This window comes from Sminthopsis crassicaudata, chromosome 3, assembly GCF_048593235.1.
Source record: "Sminthopsis crassicaudata isolate SCR6 chromosome 3, ASM4859323v1, whole genome shotgun sequence".
Classification (NCBI taxonomy): domain Eukaryota; kingdom Metazoa; phylum Chordata; class Mammalia; order Dasyuromorphia; family Dasyuridae; genus Sminthopsis; species Sminthopsis crassicaudata.
In genome coordinates, this window is record NC_133619.1 from 637,263,245 (window position 1) to 637,273,134 (window position 9,890).

General features: G+C 47.4%; 1 protein-coding gene across 10 annotated transcripts; it reads right to left on the bottom strand.

The window, feature by feature from the left end:
- Positions 1-236: 236 nt before the first annotated feature.
- Positions 237-9,880, bottom strand: FXYD5 (FXYD domain containing ion transport regulator 5). Of its 10 annotated transcripts, none has more exons than XM_074306792.1 (11): positions 9,593-9,692; positions 8,984-9,129; positions 8,545-8,614; positions 7,124-7,234; positions 6,931-6,993; positions 6,666-6,716; positions 2,247-2,309; positions 1,122-1,154; positions 912-986; positions 644-689; positions 237-537 (listed from the first exon to the last, which is right to left on the bottom strand). In XM_074306792.1, the coding sequence occupies exons 1-11, from the start codon at positions 9,639-9,641 to the stop codon at positions 513-515; spliced, it is 732 nt and encodes a 243-aa protein (XP_074162893.1). In that variant the 5' UTR covers positions 9,642-9,692; the 3' UTR covers positions 237-512. The 10 variants fall into 10 exon arrangements, with proteins under 10 accessions (XP_074162893.1, XP_074162894.1, XP_074162890.1 ...); XM_074306793.1 differs by having other exon boundaries at positions 7,124-7,210; positions 9,593-9,685; XM_074306789.1 differs by lacking the exon at positions 8,984-9,129 and having other exon boundaries at positions 7,124-7,210; positions 9,593-9,880.
- Between the last annotated feature and the right edge of the window lie 10 nt (positions 9,881-9,890).

Here is a 9,890-nt window from a genome sequence, read left to right on the forward strand (position 1 = left end):
GTGCTTAATGGTTGGGACTTCTGGCTCTGCACCCCCAGATGTACCCCATGTTCTGCTAGAATTCCCTAGAATCCAGGAGATGAGAGCCGAATCTTCAGCTGAAGTGGGATTCTGGGTCCTAAGCGGGGATGCCATCCAAGCTCTGACCCCTTCCCATGAATCCCATCCCTTCACGTCTGCTCAGCAGAACCTTCCACGGAGGAGAAGCCCGGTCAAGAACCAACATCCATTCATTCATCTGACCCCACAAAAGTTTATTGAGTATTTGGCACCATGCTGGGTGCTGAGAAACTCAGGATTTTGAGGGGGGACATCACAGGCCAGGGAGACCCAGAAACTGGGAGGGCCGATGCCTTCTTGAGAAAGAGGTTATAATGATGGGAGGTCAGACAAAGGATGGTTCACTAGGACTTTCTTCTCAGAACTCTCTGCACCTCGGGGGTGGCCAGAGCCTTGGGATCCTTCTGTGAACACCAGGGTTCCACCACTGCTTCCTCACTAGTGTTGGGGCCTCAGGCCTGAGTCACCCTGTAGGCACTTTGAAGGGACAAGAGAACACAAGAGGAGACAGTGAGACGAGGGGGGTCCTGCCTCTGGAGCCCCTGGATTTTCCCAGCCATCTGCTCCCCCCAACCTCACTTACCTTCGCTGCTGCCTTCTGCACCAGCGGAACTGGCGGCATCGATCGCCTGAGAAGTGGAATTGGGTGAGAACGAGAAAGTAATCGGGGCGGGGAGCCCCTTCCCAGTCCCTGGGTCACAGATGGGGAGGACTCACTCCAGAGGCGGAGTAGGGATTGACCCCCAAATAACAGGCCAGGCCAGTGGCAAGAGCTGGTGCAAAAACGCATCTAAGAATCTTATCCCTCCCCAGCCCAGCCCTGGAGTTTCCCAGCTTCCCTTCCTTCTTACTGGTGAGGATGAGGATGCCGGTGATGAAGAGTACAGCAGCTGCAATTAAACCCCTCTTTCTGAGTGTATATTCATCTGAAAGAGAGAGAAGAGGAGGAGGGATCAGGGAAGAAAAAAATAAGAATCAGAGGGTGCCGAGGGGGAAGAAGTCCCTTCATTTTCCCCGCCCCCTCCCTTTCCTTGAACCCCAAGTCTGGATGGATGACTCACTGCTTTTGAAGGGATCCCACTTCTCCTCACCACCTGGGGAAGACACAAAGAAAGTTAGAGGGAGGGGGGAGTCTTTCTTGGAGCCCCTTCCCCTTCCCGGTATAGTCTTTCTCCCTTGGAACGTAAGCTCCCTGAGAGCAAGGACTGTCTGGTTTTTGTTGTATTCCTAACACAGGACAGCACTCCACTCACTCCGGCCAAAGTCATCTTGACCAATGCCCCAAGAGTCCAGGAAACAGGATTTGAATCCAAGGCTTTTGAGCTTAAAGGTGGCTCTTTCCCCACTCTGCGACCCCCTCCTCCCCCTGCTCTTGGATTGAATTCAATTCAGTTTCTTCATCTGTAAAATGATCTGGGGAGGGAAATGGCAAATCTCCCCAGTATCTCTGCCAAGAAAACTCCAAATGGGGTCAGGAAGAATCAGACAGACCACAAAAACACTTATAAAGGCCTGAGCCGGGCAAAGCCGGTGCCAGGAGCCAGAAAGGCAAACAAAGAACAGAGCCCCACCCTAATGATAACAGTAGCGAGGGCCGTTTGTTGCCAAGTCCCACCCTTCAGGACCCCATTTGGGATTTTCTTGGCAAAGATCCTGGACTGGTTTGCCATTTCCCTCTCCAGCTCATTTTACAGATTGGGAAGCTGAGGCAGGCAGAATTAAGTGACTTGCCCAAGATCACCCAACTAGTGTGGTTTACCATTTCCCTCTCCAGCTCATTTTGCAGATGGGGAAACCGAGGCAAGTAGGGTTAAAAGACTTGCCCAGGGTCACCCAGCTAGTTAGTGTCTGACGCTGCATTTGAATCTTCCTGACTCCCAACCCAACGCTCTATGCACTATGGCGCCACCTAGCTGCCCACAGCTAGCATGCAGCCCTTGAAAATCTGCAAAGCTTTTAATTTTATCCCAAACTTATACAGATGAGGAAACTGAGGCAAACGAGATCCTGAGAACCCAGGTCTCCAGCTAGGGAGGATCAGCTGCGAGTGGGTCCCAGAAGGAGAAAAGGGGGGAAGTGCCCGCTCCCATCACCTCCCTCCTAGAATGACTCCCACACTGTCTCTCCCTGACAGATGTCCCGGGTCCCTCCCTCCTGGCCCGGGCTGGGCACACGAAAGCACTGACCAGAAGACGTAGGAGGCATCGGGGGCTTCGTTCTGCTGCTCATGGTAATAGGGTCTGAGTGACCTGGAGAAAGGGGACAGAGACTGCGTACAACCCTGTGCTGGGAGGGGGACCCGACCCCTGCCCTCAGAAGCACGTGCTCAAAGAATGGCCAAAGGAACAGGGGTGTTCCTGGGAAGAGGGAGGGGCCGGGGAAAGTTCTAGGAGAAATCTGAGCCCATTATTGACATGGTAGAAAAGAGGAAAATTTGGCCCATCAAAGAAGAGGAAAAACACTGAGAGATTATATCAAAAATCAAGTCTCTTGCATATCAAAAGGAAGGAAGCACCTAGCTCATGTGGGGGAGGCAGATCGGAACTTAGCAAGATGGGTCCTCCTCTGCCAGGCCCAGACTCTACCCATTGCCCCGTACTCTTACTGCCCACTTAGTTATATCACTCATTTAATGAGCATCTCTCTGCTCCAGTCTCACCACTAAACTCCTCTCCTTCCTCTGCGGATCTCCATCACCCTGCTCCCTCTGGAGTGTTCTGTGGATACTCTGGCTATTCTGCCCCCTCCCCCAGTCACACCCATCCAGCTCCTCTGTGCTGATCTCTTGGTGGTCTTGACAGCTCCCAAGGGGTCAGCTATCTCTCATGGTGTCAACTCTCCCTTCTTCCATTATTCTCTCTCTGGGTCTCTGGGTCTCTTTCTCTCTGTCTCCCTGTTTCTCTGTCTCTGTCTCTCTATGTGTGTATCTCCCTCCCTCCCTTTCTTTCTCTGTCCCTTTTTCTCCCTTTCCTTCTCTACTTCCCTCCCTCCCCTATCTCTTTTCTCTCTCTCTCTCTTTTTTCTCTCTCCCTCCTTCATTCCTTCCTTCCTCCTCCTTCTCCTCTCTGTCTCTCTCTTTCTCCCTCCTTCCTTCCCTCCCTTTCTTCTTCCTTCCTTCCCTACCTCCCCCTTCTCTCTTTCTCTATCTTATCTCTCACTCTCCTTCTGTGTGTTTATGTGTCTCTCTCTCTCCCTCCCTCTCTCTCCTTCCCTCCCTCCCCCTCTCTTTTCTCTCCATCTCTGCCTCTTTTTTTCTCTCTTTCTCTGTCTCTCTCTCCTATTCTCTCTCTATTTTATTATAAAAAAGAAATGAAATGAAGAAAAAATCAACAGTCTCAGATCCCTGCAGCCAGCCATGCTCTCTGGCCTGTGTTGCCAGCTAGGTGACCCATAAACATTTCAATCTGAATATAGGTGGCAGCGTGGGAGGACAGAAGACATGCTGGGGTCAAAGCTAGTGGATTTGGATTCAAATCCTGCCCTTCTCACCTACTAGCTTGGTGGTCTTAGACAAACCATTTTATCTCTCAGGGTCTCAGTTCAACTGTAAAATGGGTGGTTAAGAGTAGATGATCTCTAAGGTTTCTTCTAGAGCTAAATGTCCACAACAGACTTTATTCTCTCCCTATCTCCTCCTCTCCCCAAGCCTCTATTCTCACTAATCTTTTCATCCAGGACAACACCACCTTTCTAGAGACCCCTGTTCAATACCTTGAATTCTTTCCCCATCACATCCAATGAAGCAGCTAACCTTCTCTCCACAATATTGTTCAATAAATCATTAGAAAATTAAAATCAAGGTAGGGACCAAACTCTGTGATTTCTTTGGCTTAAGAAACTTCCATGTATGGAACCTTCATTCACCAGTGCAGTTTGGTACCTTCTCAATACTTTATAGCCTTATAGCTGAGGTGCTTAGGATCACAACTCTATTAGACTTTAAGAAGGACTTGAACACAGACTTTTGAAACCAGTTGTCTCTCCGTTTACCACTCTGCCTCTTGAATTTAAATTAATAAATGATATGCATACATAAAACATTCTGCAAATCTTAGTGCTATAGTAAATTTAGTTATTATTGTTATTGTTATTATTATTTTATTAACAGAGACAGTTAAGAGCAATGAGACTCCATCTTGGTAAGGAACTGCTTTGGCAAGCAAAGCTATTGGCATTGATGGAATGTCCTGTCACCAGGAGAAGAGACCAAGAGGAAAGCCAGGAAAACAGATGGAGGTGTGCAGAGAGAGAAGAATCAGCTCAATAATATGAAAAACATGACCCTTAATCTCATCAGATTTGGCTCAAAAAGGGAATATCATACATACTTAGTTTGGTATAGAAACTTGTCTTACCCTATACGGAAGTAGGAGAGGAAGGGGGAAAAGAAAAGGGGAGGTTAATAGAAGGATAGAGCAGAATTAGAAAGGGACAGGAATAAGAAAGAGAGGGCTGAACAAAAAGAGGACAAATTGAGGGAGATGGTGGAAAAGCACAACACTGGTGAGGAAGGAAAGGGGAAAAGAAGAGAGAAAAGTAAAATCTGGGGAAAATAGGATGGCAGAAAATACAGAATTAGTCATTTTAACTGTGAAAATGAATAGCATGACTTCTCTTATAAAATGGAAGTGGCTAGCAGAGTGGATTAAAAGCCAGAATCCTACAATATATTGTTTACAAGAGACAAATTTGAAGCAGAAAAATACATACAGAGTACAGGTAAAAGGCTGGAATAGAATCTATTATCTTTTAATAGAAGTAAAAAAAAAAAAAAAAGCAGAGAAAATGATTCTGATCCCAGATCAAACAAAAGCAATATTAGATGTAATTTTAAAAGACAAGGAAGGAAACTACATCTTGCAAAAGGGTACCATAGATAATGAAGTAATATTAATACTAAACATATATATATATATATATACCAAGTGGTATAGCATCCAAATTCCTAGAGAAGTTAAGAAAGTTGCAAGAAGAAATAGACAGCAAAATTATACGAATGGGAAATCTCAACCTTGCGCTCTCAGAACTAGATAAATCAAACCACGAAATAAGAAAGAATTTAAAGAAATAAATAGAATATTAGAAAAGTTATGTATAATAGGCCTATGGAAAAAACTGAATGGGAACAGAAAAGAATATACTTTTTCCATATTAGGGCATAAAAACCTCACAATCAAATGCAGAAAGACAGAAATAGTAAATGCATCCTTTTCAGATCATGATGCAATAAAAAATACATGCAATAAAAGGCCAGGGAAAAATAGACCAAAAATTAATTGGAAACTAAATAATTTAATCCTAAAACATGAGTAGGCGAAACAACAAATCATAGAAACAATCGATAATTTCATCCAAGAGAATGGCAATAATGAGATAAAATTTATGGGATGCAGCCAAAGCAGTTCTTAGGAGAAATTTTATATCTCTAGATGCTTACATAATAAAATGGAGAAAGAGACCAATAAATTGGGCATGCAACTAAAAAAGATGAAAAAACCCCACAAATTAAAACTCCACAATTAAATGTCAATTTTAAGAATCTGAAAATAAAAAGAGAAATTAATAAAATTAAAAGTAAGAAAACTATCAAACTAGTAATATGAAAAACAAAATTATGATAATAATAACAGCCTGAAAAATCCAAAAAAATCAACTACCCATACAGACATGAGAGAGATCAGAAGAGGTCCCAAATGCATCTTGGTTATCTTGCTAAATGATATTGCACTTTTAAAAAAAGTTGACTATGTTCTCTCTATCAATAGCAGTTTTACAGTGGGAGCAAGAGTCTGTACAATAGAAGGTTTGTTAGTCAGGAAGCTGAGAAGAGATAATTTGCAAAGATGGAAGATCATCAGTTTTTCACAATGGGGACCTTTCTCTATTTCAGTAGGTGAGCTCACAGAGGAGAAGGCATTCACTCACTCAGAAGTAGAGTCAGGAAGCGAGATTTTGAGAGGGAAGAGCAAGGTCACCAGGATGATCTTAAGCAAATTTCTTTTCCCTGAGCCTCAATTCTTTCAAATGTCAATGAGGACTATATCATGGCCTCTGAGATATTGTCCAGCTCTTAACCTAAGTCAGGGGTTCTCAAACTATGGCCCGCAAGCATGATGCGGCCCTCTGAGGATGTTGATGCAGCCTGCTGGGTTATGGCAAATGGGCTAAGGGGCGGAGACAGAGTGTGAGCTTTTGTTTTTACTACAGTCCAGCCCTTCAACAGTCTGAGGGACAGTGAACTGGCCCCCTATTTAAAAAGTTTGAGGACCACTGACCTAAGTCTTCAAAGGAATCTTCCTGACTCTAAACCCAGCTGTGCCCCATTTACCAATACATGGATTCCTAGAATAAAGTAGAAATTTAAATCTGGTGAGGGATGATGTGATGATTTTACATGGGGAATAGTGAGAGGGGACAAAGGCTTCCTGAATTAGGGGGTCTTGAGCTGGGCTTTAGAAGGCAGGGACAGAGAGGAGATTGGGAGTAGAAAGAAGCTTAGTCAAGGACCAATGGTGTGAGGGAGAGTGGAGACAAGGAGAAGATAATTGGATCACATAATATGGGAACCTTAGAGCCCTTCTCCCACATTAGAGCTCCCCACTTACCCTTTGCTGAAGTTGTCTCCATCTTATTCTCTGGCTGGGTTTGGCCTGTGTCTATCCCCCAAAGGAAACAGAGGAGAATGGGACATGAGAAATGGCATCCTTCACCCAACAAGGTTTGGGGCCCCAAACTCTTTGTCCCTTGGACAATTCTACCTGAGATAGACTTAAATTTCAGCCTATCTGCAGCTGAATCTGGAGTAGGGTGGAATGATTATCCCCAGGTCATTTCCCTTTTCCTCCTCCGGCATCCATGAACTCCACTCACCCTCATCATCCTTGGTAGGATCCATGGAAGTCACCTGAAGCTCAGAGGTGGTTGGACTTAGAGCTGGGGGAAAGACAGAGTTGGTAGAATAGATGTCCTAGGGCTCCTTGCAATTCCCACAGAAAGCCCTTTCAGCTGCCGGGCCCCCTCCCCTAAAGTCTCTTCTCTCCTTTCCCCCCTATTTATCCCTCACCTGTGCTTAAACTTGAAGCAGGCGGCATCTCAGATGGGGTTGTATGGTTCTTTTCCATCAGGTCTGAGCTGGGGGCCATCGATGTACCTAAGTGGGGTGCCATTGACATGTCTAATTGGAGGGGGCCATTGCGGGAGGGAAGAGAAATACATTCAGCTAGGATTCCTTCTACCACCAACCCCCTATGCTCATGGCCCACCTGCTTCCTACTTGGGACAGAGCCATGTAATTGAATCCTTCTCACTTGGGGATAGAAAAGAATGGCCCAACTCCCTGAAAGGTTTGCTTTAACTGCATTCAAACTGAGGCTCTTTTACCATAGCTTTAGCTTTGAAAATAGGCCTTAGAATTCACCTAGTACAGCTTTCTTACAGAACAGGAAACTGAGGCCCCGAGGGGTAATATTTCCTGCCCAAGGTCTCACAAAAGCAGAAAGGAGCAGAATCAGGGCTGCCAAGCCCGATCCGGTCATTCTGCCCCATGAACAATCATCTTCACATTTTTGCCCTACCTCAAAGGGTCCAACGTGAAGCCTTCTCTGAGTCCTCTTTCCTCCCCTATTTGGAAAGTACTTAGCACAGTGTCTGGCACATAGTAGGTACTTTGAAAATGCTTCTTTCTTTCCTACTACCAGAAAGCAAGATGATACAGTGGGAGTGTTGGCTGAGAGCTTGGATTCGAATCCCTACTCCTGGCTCCTTCTACCTAGGTTGTCTCAAGCAAATTATTTAGCTTCCTCAGTTTTCCCTTTTGTAAAATGAGGGGTTGGGACCAGATGTTCTCTGAGGTCCCTTATAGCTCTAATCTAAGATCTTATGTCACTTCCTTTGTGGAACTCAATTTCCTCATTTGTGAAAAGTAGCTTGTTCTAAGTGGCCCGGGAGGTGCCGATCTAGGAAGAAGTCATCATCCTAGGGTTTTCCAATAGATCTGCGCCCCTTTCCACATGGGCATTCCCTCCCACAGTGCAGATTGCAGCTCATCTAGGCTTGCCAAAGAACTGAAACGGAGGACGGATAGAGATGTGCCCAGCTGGGCATGAGGAGGCTGTGACACATTGCAAATCAGGAATTAGGAAGGAGAAGCTGTGGAAAGGGCATCATGTGTGGGGAGGAAGGTGGGTTAGTGCAATGGAAAGATTGAGCAATTACTCATTGACAGGCTCATGTGCTTCCCAGAAAAACTGCCCGTCCCGTGGACGCCTGGCTTGACTTAAGGGAATTCAAAGAGAAGAACCAAACGGGATGGACAAGCCTGGATGAGTTATAATCTGGGGCTGGGGAAATCAAGGTTTAAAAAAAACTGACCCAGTTCCTACCCCCGGGGAGCTTAAGGCCCCATTGGGAGCCATACCGAATAATGGAATACTACTGAAATCTGATTAGAAGGAGGGAAGAAAGGGAAATTGTGGCGTGACTCACCTTGGGTCCATGAAGATGGGGCCGAGCCCAGGAGGAGGAAGAGGAAGTAGAGGTGACCTGAAGCTGACATCTGTAGGAGGGGGGTGATGGGGTTGAGAGATGTGGGGAGGGGGCCTCCAATTTCCTGGAAACTGGGGAGAAGCGTGTGGAGTCTGGGGAGAGCTATGGGGCTGGCATTTGGACTCCTGTTTGTCTCTGAGGAACATCACAGAGCAGTTCACTCCCAGAAGCCCTTTCTCTGCAGAGACCCCAGAGAGGAAGTGGGGAAATGTGGGGGGAAATCAATTCCTCTACTTCTCTGACTCCTATCCCCATCCCCATCTCGGTCACCCCGCCCCCTGCTCCCCCAGAGGAAACAGGAAGCAGCCAGCCTGGGAAGGGTTTGGCGGCCACTGATGCAAGAGCTTGCTTAGAACAAAAATGTTCCTCCTCTTCATACCCCGGCTTCCTCCACGTTATTTTCCAGCCAGACGCCGGCTTCTCCCGGTCTCTTACCCAGCCGGGGGACCGGGATCAAAGTGGCTGGAGCTGGGATGGATGGGCCTGCTTCTTTCCCTTTCTCTCTCCGGTCTGCCCCCCCCAGAGCTGAGCGGCCCAAAGGGAGGGAGGGCAGAGAGACATCATGAGTAACGGGATCCTGCTCTAACAGGAAAAAATGAGCTGGCTGGAGGTGAGGGGTGGAAAAGGGGGGGGGGCGCTGTCGGAGCTGAGGCCACAGGGAAAGGGAAAGAAGACGTGAGAGAGAGAAGAGGCTGTAGGGACAGTTAAGGTAGGTGGGAGATGCTGGAGACAGGAAAGAAAGAAGGGGAGAGCAGAGAAAGTGGGGGACAGCGAGAGTCTGGAGGGGTAACAGTCAGAAGCACTCACAGCGGGCTGAGGCAGCTAGGAGAAGCAAAAAGGGGGAGAAGGGATCGGAGGAGACCCACAGAGAGAGAAAGGGACAGACAACCATGGGCGAAGGGGGCCCGGGTCCAGGAGGTGATGGGTGGAGAATCTCTCTGGCTGTCTAGAGCCCAGGGGAAAGGGAGGCTGCAGGAGATGACTTTACCTTGGAGCTGGGGGGTCCGGAGCTGGTGGCCTTGGCCCGGTGGGGACATTCAGGGCGGGGTGGGGAGAAGAGGAGGAGTGGGTGAGAATGGGGCGGGCGGGGGCCAAGACTGGGAGAGTCATTTCCTCTTTGGCTTCCTGGCTTCAAAGTCAGGGGCGGGAGCCAGAGAGAGACGACGCAGAGGTAGAGTGGGGGACACCCCAGTATAAGGAAACGTGGGGATGAGCTACAGGAGATGCCCCGTGGGCGAGCGGGGCAGGAGTGGACCCCCTGGAAACCCTTCCCCATTCTAGGGGGA